This window comes from Homalodisca vitripennis, chromosome 7 (assembly GCF_021130785.1).
Source record: "Homalodisca vitripennis isolate AUS2020 chromosome 7, UT_GWSS_2.1, whole genome shotgun sequence".
NCBI lineage: Eukaryota > Metazoa > Arthropoda > Insecta > Hemiptera > Cicadellidae > Homalodisca > Homalodisca vitripennis.
Window position 1 is genome coordinate 129,136,838 of NC_060213.1, and position 23,461 is coordinate 129,160,298.

At 37.0% G+C, this 23,461-nt stretch overlaps 1 protein-coding gene across 1 annotated transcript in view; it reads right to left on the reverse strand.

Annotated features, from left to right (window-relative positions):
* LOC124366315 (dual oxidase maturation factor 2) overlaps positions 1-23,461 on the reverse strand; it is a 140,768-nt gene that overhangs the window by 25,062 nt on the left and 92,245 nt on the right. Inside the window, exon 4 of the mRNA XM_046822763.1 lies at positions 2,775-2,909. Coding sequence (XP_046678719.1) covers positions 2,775-2,909 — 135 coding nt within the window. The remainder of the gene's footprint in view (positions 1-2,774; positions 2,910-23,461) is intronic.

Sequence of the window (23,461 nt, forward strand, 5' to 3'; positions counted from 1 at the left end):
TTACACAGATGCATTATGAAACACCTGTGAAGTGCAACCGTAGATAAACAACTGTACCAACTACCGCATTATGTCTTTTTATGCTCCTTTATACTCCGCCTCGTTGACGTTTATGACCCTCGTCAAGGCAGCTTACTCCTTGTGTTACGGCTCTCTATTATAACATATTTTGTGAGTGCATTTAATATTGCAAAAAAAAACAACATTATTGTTGTAGAAAATGTTTTATCTTATCTCGTATACCATTACTACCACAGTTTTCCATATTTACATCCAAATAATTATTACCGTAAATAAGTATTGCAGATTACAAATAATTAAAACTTTGCAAATTTATCTATCAACTTGTAACATACATAATTGTTGCTGCACGTACATTTTCAGTCAATTCATTCCGCTCAATTCAATTAATTCGATATCTATTCAATATTATCTATACAAATTAATAATTAAAAAAATTGTTACGATTATAAAATAATTTAACAGGTATTGTCGTTATTACAAGTGTAGTCTTATAATTACAAAATTTGGTACTATTATAAACATTTATATGTGAATATGTTTATTAGCATAATTTCTTATTATTAATAGGTAATTAGTTGATAAAGATCAAGATCCTGTTTTGACTTGCAATTTTGTGGGATCATAACGATATTCGTCTTGCAAAGATTTCGGGGTTTTCCAAATAATACATTAAGAATATATGAACATGAAAATGTATAGAATATCATCGGCTTTAAAATCATTAAAGGTCTAATTATCAGTAATGTATCTTCAGTTTGCCATTTCAAGACGACAAGAACGTAGCCAGGAAAACAAAAATTTGGGGGGTTACAGACAACTTATATTTTCTCGCAGTGGACAGAGACTAAGGCTCCATTTTGTTCCTTAAAAGATTCTTGACCCGTTACTTTGTCGAGAACGATTTTTCTGCAGTACATATTAGTCATACCGAAAAATGTAATTTATAATAAATGTTTACCATAAAAGTTATTCGGAAAAATTTAAAATTTTGGGGTGGTCTGGATCCCTTGACCCCCTCGCTAGCTACGTCCTTGACGGGCCATGAAATCTACATTTCTTCTACAATCCGGAAGGGATATTTCAAGTGAGGTATATACAGACTTTGTTAATCCATCAGCTAGTGAGGTAACACATTTAATGATGTTGACTAACGATGTTTGCGCTTAGTCACGAATCGGAACAATCTTGATAAACCAGAACCACGCAATTAGAAGAGAAATGGTTACCCCGCGCAAAATGGCATACAACGTTCTTCAATTTTCAAAAACTAAGGATCTGTTTATATCTTATACTAAGTCTCTTGTTGAACCCGTGATCCAAGTAGAAGAAAGTTATGTTTGGATGTTTTGGCAATCACTATTTAGCTATACAACATATTGGAACGTTACCAAAGAGATTAGTTTTCAAAATATTTAAACAACCATAATGAGTCATAAGATTTTGCCAACACTTTTATATGGTCAGTAAAACGTAAAAGTAAAGAAACGTTATTTTACAAGACGAAGTTATGGCTAATAAGCCCTCTCCTAACACTTAACCTGGGGACCAACTGCTTAAAGGTGACGGACCACAACCAATGGCCGGAAAGCGGGCTGCTTGCAAGGACAGGATCGCTCAGCAGTCATCCATCCAAGCAGCAGCCACGCTCGGCGTTGCTAGACCCGTTTATCTTATGATAACCGTTGTACCCTCTACACTACGCCATTGTCGTATGAAAAACTGTAGAACACATTGGGGCAAATGGAATGGATTATCCTCCAATACTCATAAGTGACATCCATACCGTCATTGTTATATAAAAACACACGTAGATCAGTTGGAATTAGTATTATTGTTCACATTTTACGGACAATGTTCACAAGTTGGATGACCGAACAAAGCAATGGTACCTAAAGTTCACATCCAAATCCGTGCATTGAATGAATGGACTACGTGCTGATATCCTGAACATACATCCAACATTCCACGTTGAATGAAAGGCTTATCGGGTAGGCCTACCTATATAAGGTACCACCATTTATTTATTTTAATTCCCACGGTATAACCATTTTGCAAAATATACCACTTAGAATGGCTAACAATAGCAAATGCTTATAAAAATAATACGGTACCATTTATCACACTTTTAGACGCAACTGCTAATAAAGATTGCTCCGAATTTCTCCAGTTTGAGCAGCTCTGTCTGAGTTCCGTAGCTCTATCAGCGCTTGAGAATTCTTATCTCAACCTTCAATGATCTTCGATGTTACAAGATGTTAGTTAGCTCGGAATGAGACAGTACGTGTAAGAATTGGCATTGGAAGATATAGTGACTCACGGACAGGGATGTATTGTTTCTACTTTCTTGGCAGCGATAGTTTATAATAAAGGCTCCGCCCAGTGCAACCGAGCGTATGACAGGGAACGGCTCGAACCCGGGGCTGTCGGAGCGTGGCGCCCCACATAGTCCGCGTGAGTCCTCCAATTAGTGGGAGGGAGCTTTCGTAGTCGAGGCCAGGCGCGGTGTAGCAAGTTGTGTGCCGATTATACCCACCAGAGCAATCGCCCTGGTATCTCTTGTTATTTACCAGCCATCCTGATGATACGATGATAATCACGGAAATATTGCAATACCATTCACTAATGTCAAGATAATATAGTTTTGAAATACAGATCCGTCGTGAGGTTGACAATTGCATGATCAATTACTATAAAATACTCTTTAATAATTATTTGATAACTTTCCCTAAGAAACAAACAATAAGGTTTACCTTTCAGGGTAATGTTGACGTGTCCAAGTCCAATGAAGGCTCCCAACTCAGCGTGAATCAGTTCTCGTGAGAATGCTCGGTAAGTGCTGACTATCTCGGTCTTCGCCACGTGCCACCCGCTCTCTAGTCGAGTCACTGTAACAACAACAGCATGGTCAGATAGTGAGGTCTACCTCAGAGAGAGATGTAGGCATGGCCAAGTCTAATGAAGGCTCCCAACTCAGCGTGAATCAGTTCTCGTGAGAATGCTCGGTAAGTGCTGACTATCTCGGTCTTCGCCACGTGCCACCCGCTCTCTAGTCGAGTCACTGTAACAACAACAGCATGGTCAGATAGTGAGGTCTACCTCAGAGAGAGATGTAGGCATGGCCAAGTCTAATGAAGGCTCCCAACTCAGCGTGAATCAGTTCTCGTGAGAATGCTCGGTAAGTGCTGACTATCTCGGTCCTCGCCACGTGCCACCAGCTCTCTATTCGAGTCACTGTAACAACAACAGCATGGTCAGATAGTGAGGTCTACGTCTGTAGCCATGGGCAAGTCTAATGAGGACTCCCAACTCAGCGTGAATCAGTCAGTTCTCGTGAGAAGGCGCGATGATGACTATCTCAGTCGCTAATGGAATTTGTAGGTAATTATCACTTTGGTGTGTTACTCAGTATACTCTCGCTTTCCTCAAATTTACATAATCAATGCAAATGAAGAACATGTTTTAATCATATCTGAGTTTGACATTTACTGTACTCCCGAGCTGAAAGTAGCATTAATTAATTAGCAACCGGAAGAATGAGAATCAAGATTTGAAACTAGTGTGTGAGTGAGGAGTAGCTTTGTCTATGATCCGAAATTGAAACCTGATCATGAGTGCGATGAACTAACTAAAGAACCCAACAGACAAATAAAATGTTACATGGACTTCGAGCCATGGAAATTCCGGTCTTTGCTATGCTGTTGGATTGCTAAATTTAGGACAAACTGGCTGCAAGAGTTACCGGAACACGCAAGGTCACATTTCATCAGAATGCAGGACATCAGATCTCAAATACACCTTTATCTGATGGTTGATACACACCAAGCTCAATTAACTCAAAAAAAAGGGAAAGTAATTGGATTTCAAGATCACATTCTTTTACCTCTTAAGTAAATTGCTGACGACCTGTAATAAAATGTTTGATATGAAACCTAAAATTGTATCTGGCTGATTTTATACAGGCTTGCATGCGTGAGTAGAACGCAAATGCATGGGCAGTCGTCAGTGTTAGTGATACGTTCGTCTGAATGAATTACGGTTAACCTGTGAACATAGCGTTTAAGGAGGCGGCAGACTAACCGTCCATTAATCCTGAGTTTGACCGCTATTAGTGCTCTCGGTGACCTGTGACCCAAGTGCTGACACCTGGTGAGCGGGTGATGAATTACCCAGACGTAAGGTCTGCAGAAGTAGGAGGTTTGGATATTGCCGATCGTGGTCAACAACTGCAACTCTTGCTCTTCGTGAATAAAAATATTGGGGTTTCAATGATTTCAAATTATGTTTTTAAAACTCAATTCTTTTGCATGACAATGTGGATTTTTATATGCCATGGCAAAACTCATTGGTTAGTACGCGAGTGGTCGCAACTTCTTCCTGGACGTGTGAAGAAAATTTGCTCACGCTTACTTTTTTTATTTCCCTTCGATGGGAAATCTTCCCAAAAATTTGATTTGTATGGCTTAGAATAGACTAGTTAAATTATCTGCAAATAAATCAAGTCGTAAAAAACACTTTACAAGTAATGAACTGTTTGTCGTACAGCTTGGACTACGCACGCTTGAGCATCTACTTTCTTAAGCATGGATATAATTTAAAGATAACGTGTCTAGTAAAAGAGCAAATATGAAAAGTGGAACTTGTATTTATTACAAGTGAATGATTGTATTTATAAATTAAATGTTTTTATCACAGAACATTGCCGAATTAGGTGCAGGGGTCAGCAAACTTTTAATAATACTTAAAAAAACAAAGTGAGTAAAATCAAAAATCTTGTGAAGAAACATACGAGAAGAGATAAGACGAATTCAAAAGTTAAAAATATTGTTAATCATAATAAAACTACAGAATTTCGAAAATTGGGGTATACTGCCGCGGGTAGGCCTCATGCGTATCAAGCAACTTTATTGTTACAAAGGTGAAATATTTAACTATAATTTACAATAATTACTATCACAGTTTTATCAAAGTTGAAATTTACTAATATCACTCTCCTCTTTAAATTTAATGGTATTTCTTTACGTGTACAGTCAAATCTTATCAGATGATGGACTTATCTTAGAATATTATAAGGATTAATTTGCTCTTGTTGGTTCTCGAACTATGAAAGTGTCTCTGGACTCAATGATGTACCGGCGATGCTCTTGGAGAGAAGAAGCGGCTGGAAATGTCAACCGAGAAAGCCAGTGACATCTTTGGTGACTGGCGGGAAGAGACAATTGTGGACATGTTGCAAGTGTTGTGTAAGTTCTCGTGTTTCGGTGCAGATTGCGATCTCGTGTGAGTGTTCCTTGGGTCAACAAGATCCAGCATATCTAACCTAGGATGCGGCGAAATGCCAGCTGAAGAGTAATAGCATGTTGGTCTCTAGATTCTTGCAGATTCCTCATTTCACTCCTTCCATCTTGAATAATGTAAGAAATCCTTGGATTATCTCTTATCGGGAAAAGGACATTTAAAGAATTGATCATCGTGTACAAGAGCTTCATGACACATGGACTCTCTAAAGGTGACACCTTTCACCAACTCGTCATTACGATATCGCACTAACAGAATCTCTAATGAACTCTGTCGCAATAGAATCCTTTCTAGCAAAATAATCACAACCTAGATCTCATCACAATTAAACTTTCAGTTTTACGTTATCGCTCTTTTATATTTTTTCCTGAGAAAGTCACGATCCAAATGTTTGGAAGTAAAATAAAACCACACTTTTAGCCAGCTTTAAGACTCCAGAGCATACAAGACATTTATACTAAACATAGACAGTCTGTTTATCAAATCATATCATTAAATTATACATGTGAAATGTTAATTTTTAAAATTTATTAGGAACTAACCAGTATTTGAGCTATAAATTTCTTATAGTAGATTAATAGTAAGTACCTGGCACAATGAACATATTTATCACCATGACTATCATCTATATGTTTTTATTATCACCGCGTCAAATAATAGCTAAACAATTTTTACTTCAGTTATTTTGGTACGGGTGTGGAGGGCTATCTTCAGTTATCAGATGTTAATTACCACCGAAACATTTCAATTTTTAAATCTTGAGATATTTTGGCCTAGGTGTGGAGGGCCATCTTTAGTTATCAGATGTTAATTACCACCGAAAACTTCTCAATTTTTCAATCTTGAGATATTTTGGCCTAGGTGTGGAGGGCAATCTTTAGTTATCAGATGTTAATCACCACAGAAACATCTCAATTTTTCAATCTTGAGATATTTTGGCCTAGGTTTGGAGGGCCATCTTTAGTTATCAGATGTTAATTACCACCGAAACATTTCAATTTTTCAATCTTGAGATATTTTGGCCTAGGTGTGGAGGGCCATCTTTAGTTATCAGATGTTAATTACCACACCGAAACATCTCAATTTTTCAATCTTGAGATATTTTGGCCTAGGTGTGGAGGGCCATCTTTAGTTATCAGATGTTAATTACCACCGAAACCATCTCAATTTTTCAATCTTGAGATATTTTGGCCTAGGTTTGGAGGGCCATCTTTAGTTATCAGATGTTAATTACCACCGAAACATTTCAATTTTTCAATCTTGAGATATTTTGGCCTAGGTGTGGAGGGCCATCTTTAGTTATCAGATGTTAATTACCACCGAAACATCTCAATTTTTCAATCTTGAGATATTTTGGCCTAGGTGTGGAGGGCCATCTTTAGTTATCAGATGTTAATTACCACCGAAACTTCTCAATTTTTCAATCTTGAGATATTTTGGCCTAGGTGTGGAGGGCCATCTTTAGTTATCAGATGTTAATCACCACCGAAACATCTCAATTTTTCAATCTTGAGATATTTTGGCCTAGGTGTGGAGGGCCATCTTTAGTTATCAGATGTTAATTACCACCGAAACATTTCAATTTTTCAATCTTGAGATATTTTGGCCTAGGTGTGGAGGGCCATCTTTAGTTATCAGATGTTAATTACCACCGAAACATCTCAATTTTTCAATCTTGAGATATTTTGGCCTAGGTGTGGAGGGCCATCTTTAGTTATCAGATGTTAATTACCACCGAAACTTCTCAATTTTTCAATCTTGAGATATTTTGGCCTAGGTGTGGAGGGCCATCTTTAGTTATCAGATGTTAATTACCACAGAAACATCTCAATTTTTTCAATCTTGAGATATTTTGGCCTGGGAGTGGGGGGCCATCTTTAGTTATCAGATGTTAATTACCACCAGAAACATCTCAATTTTTCAATCTTGAGATATTTTGGCCTGGGAGTGGGGGCCATCTTTAGTTATCAGATGTTAATCACCACCGAAACTTCTCAATATTTCAATCTTGAGATATTTTGGATTGGATTAGGTGTGAAGAGCCATCTTCAGTTATATGATGTTAACCACCACCGAAAACTCTCAATTTTTCAATCTTGGGATATTTTGGCTTGGGTGTGTGAAGAGCCATCTTCAGTTATCGTATGGTTATCACCACCGAAACATCTTAAAATTTCAATATTGAAATATTGTGTCTTGGGTGTGGAAGGCCATATACAGTTATCTATTGTTAACCACCACTTCAATATTGAGATATTGTGTCTTGGGTTTGGAGGGCTCTTTTCAGTTATAAGATGTTAATCACCACCGAACATCTCAATATTTAAATCTTGAGATATTGTGGCTTCGGTTTGGGTTTGGAGGACTGTCTATCAAATGATAATCACCAACGAAACATCTCAATATTTAAATCTTGAGATATTGTGACTTGGGTTTGGGTTTGGAGGACTGTCTATCAAATGATAATCACCAACGAAACATCTCAATATTTAAATCTTGAGATATTGTGGCTTCGGTTTGGGTTTGGAGGACTGTCTATCAAATGATAATCACCAACGAAACATCTCAATATTTAAATCTTGAGATATTGTGACTTGGGTTTGGGTTTGGAGGACTGTCTATCAAATGATAATCACCAACGAAACATCTCAACATTTCAATGATGTAAGAAAGTTTTCGATGTGAGCAGGAAAACGTCGTAACAAAGCTGCGTAATTCTAAGTGATCTTCACAACTCCTAATAACCACACATCTAGAGAGATCTGTCCGTTGTGTCTCCAAGATAAATTGACATATCTATTTGTGTAAAAACAAATTGGCTCTGCTCTTGGACTGCTAGCGATCGTTATGACAGAACTGACCGAACTAATGAATACCGATCGAATGTGGGGTGGACACGATATTTCCAACCTCGTACCGATAAACAAACAGGCACACTTCAATAACGTGGTATTGACCACATGTTCCAGAACCACCAAATAAGGCGCTGATATCCAGATATTGATAACATCGGCGGCATTCTTGACCGGACGGCATGGTCGCAACGAGCCTGTATAAACACTACTTTCACTGTATTCTGCGAACCCGCAGTTTAACACTGGTTTATTTCTATAGGCTGCACTGTTATTTTATTCCAGATAAACTGGTCGTGGTTGGTTAATCCGGTTTTGGGCAAACAACTATGTCAATGTTTAGTATTATTATTCTGCCTTATATTCTTAACATTTGAAACGCAATTTTTTGCTTTGGTGACAATGATTTTCATTTCCTTATCTTAGACTTATTTTCATTCGACATTGCAAAAACAGCAAGCTCCGCACTACAACTTATAAGAAATAGGCAACTAATTTAAAATATATAAAATAGTACCCTTATATGAAATGTTCATTGTAAGAGATCTCAATCGGCCCTGATGTAGATAATGGTCTTTGTAGAATATCTGGATTTAGATATTGCCTTCCAGAATGAAGAATCTAAGGACAGTAACTTTATAAACGGCATTCCAAGCAGTCCTGATACAGATAATGGCCATTATCTGTATCAGATTACAGTTGTGGAAATCGCTTCTGGAATGTAGAATATCAGGACAGTAACATTAGAAACAGTTTTCCATTCAGTCCTGATTTAGATAATGGTCATTCAAGAATACCTGCTTATCTAGGTCCACATCCGGAATGTAGAATATGACCTTAATACGGATTTCCAAGCTATACATATATCCCGATACATATAATGGTCATAGTAAAGTATCTCCGTGTCTAGAACTACTTCCAGGATGTAGACTGTGAGGACAGTAACATTAAAACAACTTTTAGTTTAGTCCTGGTGTAGATAATGGTCAATGAAAAATGCCTGCTTATCTTGTTCCACTTCCGGAATGTAGAATATGACCTTCAAAACTGATTTCCAAACTATCCTGATATACATAATGGACATAGTAAAATATCTCCATGTCTAGAACACTTCCGGAATGTAGAATGTCAGGACAGTAACTTTAGAAACTGCTTTCTAAGCAGTTAAATATAGTTAATTTTGAGATTTAAATCATTTATACTCAAACTTAAATGGCCAAATGAGTAAATCCTGAGTAGACCACGAGCACAGTCGGAGAACAAATAGGATATTTAGGTTAATGTAAATATCTATATATAATCCAATGGCACTTGGGATACTACTTATGAAATATCTCCCTACTGGGCTTGATGACGTTTCATTTGCGTCATCATTTCAGGCATGACAGTTGCTAAAAGAGTTGCCAAGTGAGCGAGTGGTAAATCATGTATAATGGCATGTATATTTTACGAACTTCTGTTAAAAATACTTGCTGTTCAACTAAAAATATATTTAAAGTGGTAGTGATCACATTCAACTATTTTGATTTTAAATTATGTTATACATTTCTAAAACTAGTATAGCAGTAATACACTCTGCAGTATTGTATGTTGACAAAATGTATTGCTCGAATATCGAAACTCGCATCGGAATACTGGGAGAGCGGACGAGAAATCGTTTGGTCAGGATGGAGAATATCGTTTGGTCAGGATGGAGAATATCGTTTCTCAATTATGTTTATTGTTTGCTGGAAACCGCGAGAAGCCAAGGATAAACAAATTCCTGTTTGTTTTTCTTGTAAATACAAGTTGAATCTTGTTGTTTCCCTCTAGGTGAAACCAGTGGCAGGAAAAGATATGAAATTTAAATTAAAGCTATTTCTCCTTTGTATGGCCCACACGAAACTTATAGTGTTTTGCAGATCTGATACTGTTATCACTTGAATAAATAACTTAATTAACTCAACAGATTGACAATAAGATAAATGTGAAACACATGTAGCATTGACCAATCCTAGTCACTAACCTCATTGAGACCTGTGGGTTTGGACTGTCTTTCCTTGAAACTCCCCACGTTCTTGAAAGGTAACTTAACCTCTTCAGTGACAGCATTGCGAACTAGAGTACGTCGCCAATACTATCATTTGAGTCCTGCCTCCACGCGCCCTTCTACCCGAGCGATCCTTATCGGACACGAACCATTTAAAGTCGTGCCGCCCCGGCGCGGCGGTAACTGGGGTCTTTTCTTCGGCAACATTTCTTAACCTGAAGTAATTTCAGGATCGGGAGAGCCCGCACCACCCGCCACCGCACTGTGCTGACGCAAACCTCCATGGGCACGACTCTGGTATTTACACAATATGGCGGGAACTTCTGCAGGTGGCATTTTGGCGGGAGATGGAGTCTACGGCCATCGGTCGATTTGATGGGATTGGAAACACCGTGTGAGGTCTTAGCGATGGCGCCACCGGAGACAATACGATCGTGATAGACCACACCAGAGTACTCTGATGACGTCATCACATCTACTGTGTATCTAGAGAGTCTAATGTCGTTTGGGTGGTTAGAGTCATAATGGGGACTTCTTCAAACAAGAATTCTTTAATGTTTTACTCTTCACAATCAATACATTTATTGCTTAAATATACTTTCCCAAATTAATTTTATCTTGCAAATTGTAAACTACTGTACCTTCAATATGAAGGAAATAGTATTTTTCCAGACATTTGCCATCGTTTAGTGAGACAAAAAAACAGTAACACTACGTTTCGAGATCTGCAATCTGATTTCTTCTTCAAGTAAATACCTAATCTAACACATAATTACAAACTACTTAAAATAAACGAATCACAATAGAGCTTGCTTTTTGTTGTAAAAATCCTGTTTCCTTCACAATTCTTCCCATCGTCAAAAATAAACTTCAAATAAAGAACCTTCAATGTGCAATGGTTATTGTTCCTAAATCGTTTGCAAGAGGGATCTTATTAAATGTAGTATGCATATATTGAGCTTTTTACACTATAGGGGTTTAAATGAGACTTAAAATTATGTGTTAATTTATTGTACTGTTATTATATTCCACAGAATCGCGAAGAATCTACAGGAAACCCCTCGTTTTCAGGAATATTCATTTTCAATGTCTGCAGATTTTGTTTCCAGGCTCAGAAAAAATGGTGCAGATCAGATACGTAAATGAAATATAACTTAGGGAATCTCCATGATTTTAGTCAATAATGCCATTGGGAAATTCAGGTTTCAAAAGTACTAAAACGTATCTTCAGCAGTTTTGACTTAAATCCAATTTATGGGTGATTCAATTACTACTACTTTTAATATCTACAACTTCTCGTGGAATTGTATCTTAAATGTGTGCAGTACAAAATTTCAAAGAAGGGAAGTTGTGTGATTGAAAAGGTATTTTTAATTATGCAATCGAGATCAGACAGTCCTATCCGAAAATCTGTCAAGTAGAAAGAAGAATATGTTAAACACTTGTTTGTGAGCGACCCATGTGGCAGAGGCTCTGTTGTGCAAGGATGGTAAGAGATATGAGATGAGGAGAATGCGATGTTATCAGCACCCTACTTGGGCACGTGGACGGTGGACAATGGACATAGGCTATAACCGTCACCAGGTTACAGTCGTGGATATCCTTCTAGTTACATCTTGTCAACTTCGCGAATACAAGGTGTGGGCGTGGCGAACGTTATACGCAACTCATATCAGGATCATGGTGCCGCAATCCTCGTCTATCTATACATTATTGGAGTATAGGCCTACTATGTTTTATTTGGTGTCTGTAGGTAATAAATATTACGCCTATAAGTAAAAAGTTGGCCTATATGCCTCCAACATAACATTCCTAGACTCTCTTACTCAAATTTTAATACTGGATATTTACTATATCTTCTACAGCATTTGTCTCCAATGCATAACAACTCCCAGTGGAGTAAAACATCCCAACCAAGAAATGCTATAGTAGAGGTTGAATCTATCATTTTACGATATAATATACTTGACAAGGAAACTGCCTATATTAGACAAACGTGTTACGTGTTAAAGAAAGATAAAAATGAGAGCTCTTTTCTTCTGTTTAGATTGTTGAAAATATTACCACTACAGAATTTGTGTGTTTTTAAAGTTTTAGGGATTTTTCCAGTCTTATCAATAATTCATTTGATAATAGGGAGAGGTATTTTTATGTTTTACCCATTGTATTATTAGTTTTCCAATACGCCATGTTTTAATTATTTATGTTAGTTGTGGAAGAAGTAATTAAGTTTGGTTTACCACCACACCGTCGACTGATTCAGTTTTTTTTAACTAGGCTCAATCTTTTGTTGTTTGCTTTTTGTATTATTTTGTATCTCCTTATCACAATTGCTTTGATAAGTAAGCAGGCAATTTTCTACTACAGTTTTTTTTATAATTCTTTTAACTTTCTAAATATATTAATAATTCATTTAATTCACTGTATTGTAGTTCCTCTGTACTTTTGCTCTTTATATTCACATAAAATAAGAATAAAATATGTAATTAAATAATGGTTGACAGCTTCAGTGTAACTTCCGACTGACGTGTTCCAGGAATATTCCGCCAAGAGAATTAATTTAGGAATTGGCTGCTGGAATGAGTATAATTTCTTATCAACCATAGCAGCCATATTTACTATGACAGGTGGAGTCTAGTGTAGACCGTTACAAACGGTTAAGTTAAACCATAGGAAGGCTAACCTGGAAACGTTCAGTTAGCTTCATAGCTTTTGGAGTGTTAGCAACTGCAGTGGTAAACTTATTTGAATGGCCGTTAAATTTATTACTTTTCTGTCCATATTGCAATTAGAGTTCCCTAATATTTCGTTTGAATTTCTTTCCACGTGATTTTTAGTCCATATTTAGCTTGAAGCGTTGTATTCCTAAAAAAACTATATGATCTTTTAAATATTTGTTTATCATATTTTGGTGTTCTTCAAATATTTTTACTTGCCTTTCTTGTGTTGTAAAATAAATTTAGATCTCCAGTATTAGCAATGGAAAGGTAAAAGATGTATAAAACTTTTAAACAAACAAATTCCGTAGTGGTAATATTTTCAACAATCTAAACAGTAGAAAAGAGCTCTCATTTTTACCTGTCTTTAATACTATTCTCATTCTCATATAAAAATTTTGAAGCTGTTCTTAATTTAATAATGTGAATGATAAATGTGATACATTTGTCCAATCTACTCAGTTCACTGTCAAAGTATATTATATCGTAAAATGATCGCTTAAACATCTACTACAGCATTTCTTGGTTTGGATGTTTTACTCTACTGGAGGGTTTTTTGCATTGGAGACAAATGCTCTAGAAGATACAGTAAAATTTCAGTATTAATATTTGATTAAGAGAGTATAGGAATGTTATGTTGGAGGGATATAGTTCAACTTTTTATTTATTGGCATAATATTTATCACCTATAGTCAAAACTTCAACACCAAATAAAACATAGTCTATTCCAACAATGATAGTACCGACTATTTAAAATATAACTGAGTTAAACAATACAATAACACATCGCATGTAGTAATGCACTGAATTTTAATTTCAAACTCCGTAACAGAAATTTGTTTATAGTCCCTGTTTTGTGTAAAAGTAAGATTTTGTAACAAACAAGCTCGCAAGTCATACGTCGGAGGCGTCTTGAATTCGGCCACATTAGGCCCACTTTCTCGGGCTTTAGGGAGCCATTAAAAGTGAGTAGTAAAGTATGATTAGTGACATCCTCGGCGAAGTGGCCCAACCACGACCACGGTGGTGCTGTCTGGTTGCCCAACCTCTCTGCCCGGGTGTCAACATTCGCTGATGGCTCATTAGGTTATATAAAGCCCAATTATCCTCCGATGGGTCCTCCCAACCGGTGGACTGTTATTTTCGGCCACTTGCGCTAATCGGTGAAAATATCGGCGAGGTGCCAATGGCGGATTTCGGCAAAATCGTCGATTACGCTGAAGTGTTCCTGCCTTCGCGCAGTCTCGTCGATGGCAAGGCCGTCGCAACCTCATAGACGTGAGCGTTTCGTAACAATGTTTATCTAAATTTAAAGATGGAAATCTTATTATTTTACTAAAATCTATTACTGACGATAAGTAATTTGAAATAATAACAGGCTATCGGAAATTTTATATTTCAAAGACCTGAATCGAACCTCTTCTTCAAGTCTAAAAATAAAATACTATTTTTGATCGATAGATGGTTTGAATAATAACAGGCTATCGGAAATTTTATATCTCAAAGTTCTGAATCCATCCTCTTCTTCAAGTCTAAAAATAAAATACTATTTTTGATCGATAGATGGTTTGAATAATAACAGGCTATCGGAAATTGTATGTCTCAAAGTTCGGAATCCATCCTCTTCTTCAAGTCTAAAAATAAAATACTGTTTTTGATCGATAGATGGTTTGAATGATAACAGGCTATCGGAAATTGTATGTCTCAAAGTTCGGAATCCATCCTCTTCTTCAAGTCTAAAAATAAAATACTATTTTTGATCGATAGATGGTTTGAATAATAACAGGCTATCGGAAATTGTATGTCTCAAAGTTCGGAATCCATCCTCTTCTTCAAGTCTAAAAATAAAATACTGTTTTTGATCGATAGATGGTTTGAATGATAACAGGCTATCGGAAATTGTATGTCTCAAAGTTCTGAATCCATCCTCTTCTTCAAGTCTAAAAATAAAATACTATTTTTGATCGATAGATGGTTTAATAATAACAGGCTATCGGAAATTGTATGATTCAAAGATCGGAATTTTTCCTCTTCTTCAAGTCTAAAAATAAAATACTGTTTTTCATCGATAGATGATTTAAAACAACAATAGGCTATCGGAAATTTTATGTCTCAAAGTTCGGAATCCATCCTCTTCTTCAAGTCTAAAACTATGTCTGTATTTTTTATACAGTTGTTGTCAAAAATTGTAAAATAAGTGTTAATTCTTATTAATATGTTTAGTACTTCTTATTATTGAATACAAAAAACGCCATGGTATTATAGTTCGGACTTATGATATTCAATCTCCGACATCAATGAAATAAAACCAATAACAGAAAGGTAATCTAGGAAGGTAAACAGTAAGAATTAAATAACAGTAGTTAATTAATACAAACATATTATAAATTTAATACAGAAATAAATGTCTTTTTAAATGGGAAAAAGTAAAAACTCTAGCTACTTGTTGAATAGTGTCGCAAAATGGGTTGCACAAAACTGACGTCATAAATGATGTCAATGTAGGTGGCTCGGTTCCAGAAGCTGTTTATGTAGCCTGGTTGTAGATAATGTAAATAAGCTTGGTTACAGAAGTTCTCAGTATGCCCTGGTTGTAGATAGTCACAGAATCTGTAAATGTTTCCTGGTCATATAAACTGTCAGTAAGCTTGGTTACACAAGCCGTCGATGTATCTTGGTTATTGATGCTGTAAATGTAGATTAGTTACAGAAACTGTCGATATGTCCTCGTATATACTATAAACAAGCTTGGTTACAAAGGCTGTCGATATGTCTTGGTTATAGATACTGTCAGTGAGTTTAGTTACAGAAGCTGCTGATGTGTCCAAGTTATACCTGCTGTAAATGTGGTCTGGTTACAGATGATATCCATATGCCTTGGTTATGAATGATGTAAATGTGTTGTGGTTATAGATGCTGTCGCCATGGTCTGAGGTTATAGATTCTGTAAAGGTGGCCTGGTTACAGAAACTGTCTTGGGTATGAATGCTGTAATTTTAGTCTGGTTACAGATGCTGTTGAAATGTCTTGGGTATGAATGCTGTAATTGTGGTCTGGTTACAGATGCTGTCGAAATGTCTTGGGTATGAATGCTGTAATTGTGGTCTGGTTACAGATGCTGTCGAAATGTCTTGGGTATGAATGCTGTAATTGTGTCCTGGTTACAGATGTGGTTGATATGGCCTAGTTATGGATGCTGTAATAGTGGTTTGGGTACATTTGTTGTCGGTGTGGCCTGGTTATAGATGCTGTAATTTTGGTCTGGCTACAGATGCTGTCGAAATGTCTTGGGTGAATGCTGTAATTGTGGTCTGGTTACAAATGTTCTCGAAATGTCTTGGTTATGAATGCTGTAATTGTGGTCTGGTTACAGATGCTGTCTAAATGTCGGGTGAATGCTGTAATTGTGGTCTGGTTACAAATGCTCTCGAAATGTCTTGGTTATGAATGCTGTAATTGTGGTCTGGTTACAAATGCTCTCGAAATGTCTTGATTATGAATGCTGTAACTTTATTCTGGCTACAGATGCTGTCGAAATGTCTTGGGTGAATGCTGTAATTGTTGTCTGGTTACAAATGCTCTCGAAATGTCTTGATTATGAATGCTGTAACTTTAGTCTGGCTACAGATGCTGTCGAAATGTCTTGGGTGAATGCTGTAATTGTTGTCTGGTTACAAATGCTCTCGAAATGTCTTGATTATGAATGCTGTAACTTTATTCTGGCTACAGATGCTGTCGAAATGTCTTGGGTGAATGCTGTAATTGTTGTCTGGTTACAAATGCTCTCGAAATGTCTTGATTATGAATGCTGTAACTTTAGTCTGGCTACAGATGCTGTCGAAATGTCTTGGGTGAATGCTGTAATTTTAGTCTGGTTACAGATGCTGTCGAAATGTCTTGGTTATGAATGCTGTAATTGTGTCCTGGTTACAGATGTGATTGATATGGCCTACTTATGGATGCTGTAATCGTGGTTTGGGTAAATTTGTTGTCCATATGGACTGGTTATAGGTGCTACCAATGTGGTCTGGCAGTGTTTTGAAAATTATTTTATAATAGAAAAAAATAAACCTGAGTGCTGTAAAAAGCTTGTGAATTCAAAGGCGTTCAATAATATACCCTATCTTCTTCATAACATAGTCTGCATTATTATTTCGATATTTTAAACTAGGGTTAATCTCGAAATTTGTTTTATTTTAATCATAATTACTACGACACGAACAGTAATTTGTGCAATTTGTAAATCAGTATTTGTGCCGTCGTGTTTTTTCATCCTCAATAAAAAATATTCCAGTTGCGCTAGTTTATTGTGAATTATATATTCTGTTCTTCTCCTTATATTCAATCTATTTAAATTGTAATAAAATTTCACATGAAAATATCATACGCCGAACAGTCTTGAGAATTATTCCATTGACCTTTCCGGCCGCTTATGAACAGTATTTATGTAAAACTTAGTAAAACAATAACAAAAGAAAAGTCTACAATTTCTGGAGGACATTATTGGCCAGAGGTGGAGGGGGAAATACCAGCGTCTGTCATTATCAGATAAACGATCAGATAATCAAATCGATCGATAAGACAAAAGATGGCCAGAGCGACATTGGGCTCGAGATTCTCGTGACGTCAGAGGTCGCCGACCGTCCTTGCTGAACCGGAAGTGCTGACCGTGACACAGATCCGCTGAGTTCGGCAATCTTCGGCTCCATTCGGCTACCGTCGGGTCGGGTCACTAGTAGCTTTTCCTCGCACCTACGCCTCTCAATATATTAATGCCTTGGGTGCGCGGCGTGCCTTGGAAATTAATCCGATGCGATGGATACAAAATATAAATTTCCCGAATTTTGAACTAAATATTACATCCCGCTAAAATATTGTTGCATTATTTATTTGGTTAGCAGAAACTGGCTGTCTTCGGAACTATATACAGAAAATTAATAATAATTCCAAAACCATATAAATGTCCTTGGGGCATGCATATACTGCACACTTCTTACGATGAAGTTAGAAACCATACTAATATTGTATATTTTTTACGATGAAGTTTTTTTGAAAGGGTTCTTCAAAAACCCTTCGCCAATGGCCAATGGCATTCTTTCCATTCAATTCATTCGCGATTGAAACGCCAATGGCAATTCAATCGAGCCTACTAAACGTTCTTCGAAACGTGAAAACGGTCCAAACTCACTTGCAAATATTATTGATCACCCCGGGAATCAAACCCGTAATCTCTAGGTTAGATGGCAGCAGTCTTACCCATACGCAACGGTCAAATATAAGACCATACACGTATTACACATTTTTTACGATAAAGTTTTAAACAATTACCTGACTGTTACACAAGCACAAAAAATGAATAAATAAAATCTGTTTCTCTTTTAAAATCATGACTAATGCCAGCAGAGTACATCGTTCTCCACTACCTAGCACGCGGTCTTCATTTTGAGTCGCCTCATTACTTCATACTGGGGACTTACCCAGCAAGAACCGTAAGAAAATCCACTATACCAGACCAAACAATGGGGTTCTAGACCCAGCTCGAAAGAGAAATTGTTGTAATATCCAGTAACGTTGACATAAATAAGCTTTGCGCCTTGCCAAGCACCGCACCACAAGGGGTTCCACTATACCAGACCAAACAATGGGGTTCTACACACAGTCCAAAAGAGAAATTGATGTAACACCCAGTAATGTTGGCATAAATAAGCTTTGCGTCTTGCCAAGTAGCGCACCACAAGGGGTTCCACTATCCCAGACCAAACAATGGGGTTCTACACACAGTCAAAAAGAGAAATTGATGTAACACCCAGTAATGTTGGCATAAATAAGCTTTGCGTCTTGCCAAGTAGCGCACCACAAGGGGTTCCACTATCCCAGACCAAACAATGGGGTTCTACACACAGTCCAAAAAGAGAAATTGATGTAACACCCAGTAATGTTGGCATAAATAAGCTTTGCGTCTTGCCAAGTAGAGCACCACAAGGGGTTCCACTATCCCAGACCAAACAATGGGGTTCTACACACAGTCAAAAAGAGAAATTGATGTAACACCCAGTAATGTTGGCATAAATAAGCTTTGCGTCTTGCCAAGCACCGCACCACAAGGGGTTCCACTATCCCAGACCAAACAATGGGGTTCTACACACAGTCCAAAAGAGAAATTGATGTAACACCCAGTAATGTTGGCATAAATAAGCTTTGCGTCTTGCCAAGCACCGCACCACAAGGGGTTCCACTATACCAGACCAAACAATGGGGTTCTACACACAGTCCAAAAGAGAAATTGATGTAACACCCAGTAATGTTGGCATAAATAAGCTTTGCGTCTTGCCAAGTAGAGCACCACAAGGGGTTCCACTATCCCAGACCAAACAATGGGGTTCTACACACAGTCCAAAAAGAGAAATTGATGTAACACCCAGTAATGTTGGCATAAATAAGCTTTGCGTCTTGCCAAGCACCGCACCACAAGGGGTTCCACTATACCAGACCAAACAATGGGGTTCTACACACGGTCAAAAAGAGAAATTGATGTAACACCCAGTAATGTTGGCATAAATAAGCTTTGCGTCTTGCCAAGTAGAGCACCACAAGGGGTTCCACTATCCCAGACCAAACAATGGGGTTCTACACACAGTCAAAAAGAGAAATTGATGTAACACCCAGTAATGTTGGCATAAATAAGCTTTGCGTCTTGCCAAGCACCGCACCACAAGGGGTTCCACTATACCAGACCAAACAATGGGGTTCTACACACAGTCCAAAAGAGAAATTGATGTAACACCCAGTAATGTTGGCATAAATAAGCTTTGCGTCTTGCCAAGCACCGCACCACAAGGGGTTCCACTATACCAGACCAAACAATGGGGTTCTACACACAGTCCAAAAGAGAAATTGATGTAACACCCAGTAATGTTGGCATAAATAAGCTTTGCGTCTTGCCAAGCACCGCACCACAAGGGGTTCCACTATACCAGACCAAACAATGGGGTTCTACACACAGTCCAAAAGAGAAATTGATGTAACACCCAGTAATGTTGGCATAAATAAGCTTTGCGTCTTGCCAAGCACCGCACCACAAGGGGTTCCAATATACCAGACCAAACAATGGGGTTTTAGACTCAGTTCGAATTAGTAATTGTTGTAACAACCAGTAATGTTGACTTAAATTATCTTCGCGGCTTAGCAAGCATCAGTAGGGATGGTGAAAGTCAGAAAGCAAATGCTAAACCACCGTCGCCTAGTATGGTTCTACTTATGTGTGCCAGTATAAAATTGTTATCTACCCGCAGCTACAGCCATCATCGTCACGTCGAGTCGGATAGAAGCATGTGCTGATATATTCATAGATTACAAGCGCAAAACTATAATATAGCTTGGAAGTAGACAATTTTTAGTCATCATCTAAGTTTTAAAAGAGCTTCAGTCAAGACCTCAATTGAAATTTGAGCCGAGGCGACAGTATCCACAGAAGACATTTATAGCAACATTTTCTATTGTTGTCTGTGCGTTAGCCAAACCAATTCCTCGAGAGACTGAAAAATTGTAATTTATGCCAAACTGCCTGTCCGTCTCTCCGGACGATAGCTCAAATAGAAACTGACATACAGGATTGAAATTTTGTATGTAGCTTCAATTTTATATAAGTAACATTGAGTTCGATGGTGGCCCGTAACTATATGGTATTTGGCTTTGCATTAGCGAACGTTTTTTACATTCGCTAACGCATGTGTTATGGGTAAACACGGTGTTCACGAGAATATCAGAATACATTCGTTTGTGCACAACCACTGAGTACAACCATATGATACTTTTTGAAGTGACATGTTCATTCATGATATAAAAATAAAAAGCAATAGAGTGGAAAGTAAAAGTTAAAAGACGGTGACAATATTGGATTTCAACACAATCCTGTGTTGTAGTACCTTCCCCAGTTCAACAGAACTGTTAATATTTGAACTCTACTATAAAAACCTAACTTAATACATATAAATATGAATGTATCATGTCGCAGTGCATGTCGAGAAGGGTTTCATCTGTAGTCTTTTAAATGCGCATGAAACTTTATTTATACATACACAAGAATTAGTTCTATGGTGGTATATGTTGAATTTGGCTGAGCGTTATTAAAGCCTCAGTAGGATGATACTGTTTCTCTTTAGTCTGCAGGTGGGGGAGGGGTAGTAAATGTATTTTCTGTGTGACTTTTTGTCAGTCTTTCTGTGCGCAGGCCACCTCGAGAATGAAATGAGCTGAAACTTTGAATTTCTGCTTTGAACTTCGTCAAGACATTTTACGCGACGTAAGGTATGGCGTACTTCTACTTTGCAATTCATTATTATAAGTTGTTAATAACTACTTACATTCTTATTGTTCTGGTAGGAAAATTATTAAAAGGGATATTAAAATTTGTAATCAGAAAAAACTCATAAAACACTTTTTCAAATCCTTACTATGTTTAGAATTTGGATTATGATAAACCTATACCGTCATAGTGAGATTTTAGTTAATTAATATAATGTTCCCTACGTGGCTTGGCAATCGGCAAATGTAGAAATGTTACAACAATTCTCCTCCATGAGAGAATCTGATGAAAGTACAAATTAACAAACCACAATGAATGTTAACAAATGCTGTTGCAACAGAAGATGGGATTGCTATTTTAATATGAAACCCAAAAGTTCAAGGTACGCTATTGTCCTATTTACCTATCCCCTTGAACCACTACTCTGAGTTTCCGGTCTGCTTAGTTAAATGCCAACCAGGCGGAACCGATCGGTTTTCCGCTCCGATCGTAGATCAAGGACGGGAAAAGCGTGCGATATCGCGCGCCCAATCGCTGTGGAGCTCCCTTGGCGATTTGGCGCTTGGGTGCACTTCACCTCTGTGGAGCGCTTGGACCGTTACCGCTGGTTTTACACTTGAAAGGTCATTCGATTCAATTTGTCTGTTTTCACACGAGTTTAAATTTCGCATAATGTAGATTAAAATGTTAATTGTCTATGTATTAAAGAGTAAAGTATTAAAATATCGAATAGTACGCTTTATTTTTTAGGCAAAACTTGAGGTTTTTTTAATATATTTATTTGGTATTTGGTAGGAAAGGGACCTCGATCCTGAGTGATACGCTCCTTGTGAGCAAACAATGAAAACTGGCGAATTTAATCATTGTGCGTAATTGACGGCGATGTTTTTAGTCTGCAAAAGATTTGGATGGTATAATCTTAGACATCTTAGACGCACATTGAAGGCAATGTTAAGTTTTGGTAATTTAAAAATATCGTTTGCATGACTGCAATGGATTAAAAATTTAAAATGGTTCTTACGTCTTTATAATTTTCCCAGCTAGACTCCAATGTCTCAGGTGCGAATACACATGAGTGTGGTAGACAGTGTTAACTATTTCAAAGCTAATCGATGACGGAATAATTTTAATAACAAAGAAAGTAGAACTTGCTTGACAGAAACAAATCAGCTACATGTTCTTTCAACTTACATTCCAATATATTAGTACACCTAGAAACCTTGCATGTTAAAGTTTTGTTGAGATATTTCTGAATACTTAATTTTAATTCATAAACGTTTATTACTATTTAAAATAAGCCCATTCATAGCTCATTCACCGTTCTCTTAAAGTGTAGCGTTAAAATAATATGTTTGTTCATTTTAATTATTACCAGAAACATCAAATATGGTATCGTTCGCAAAGAGGAATGTGGTTGTATTTGTAACAACCTACCGGAGATCATTTACATGAACGAGGAAAATAATTGGCCCCAGCACTGATCCCTGAGTTACACCAAGTTCAATAGTCCCGCTCTAAGATTTATATCCTATAAGCATACTGTACTTGTAGATTTCTCTCTGATTTCTTCCTAACAGATATGATTTATTAACCATTATTAACAGCCATTATTAACCATTACCATATATTGCGTAGCATGTTTCTTTAGATGTAAAGGGAGGTTTACACAATCAAATTGCCTTGGAAAATTTACCTGGCATTTATCGTTTAAAGCTTGCAATATTGTACCAACTTCTATAAATGTGGCAGATTTAGTTGAACGTTCTTGGAATCCAAATTGCTTGTAATAATGAATCTTGTGTCTTGTCAGTAAATTTAATCATCTCATAAAGTCTTTGAAGATTTTTGAAAAAACTGGAAGAAAAACCGTTGGGCGGTAATTAGATACTTCGGTCTTGTTTTTTCTTTTGAAGACTGTTTTCACTTAAGAAAATGTCCGTTTATATGACAGAGTGAAACATACATATGAATAGCCAAATATTACACAGTTATCTTGGAAAATTAAAACCATTACAAAATCATATTGCGCTCTTTGTTCTAAGTATACGCTTTTAAAGGCTGTAACACTAAATAAACATTGAAAGACGTTTCAAGAGCAATCTTAGGCAATAGTATATTTTTTAATTAAAATTTGTTTACTATTATTATTTTTAATTTGTGCACATTAATTTTTAATTTGTGCACATTAATTTTTAATTTTTGGTGGTGGTTTTTTGTGTATTTTTATGAACCTTAAAAC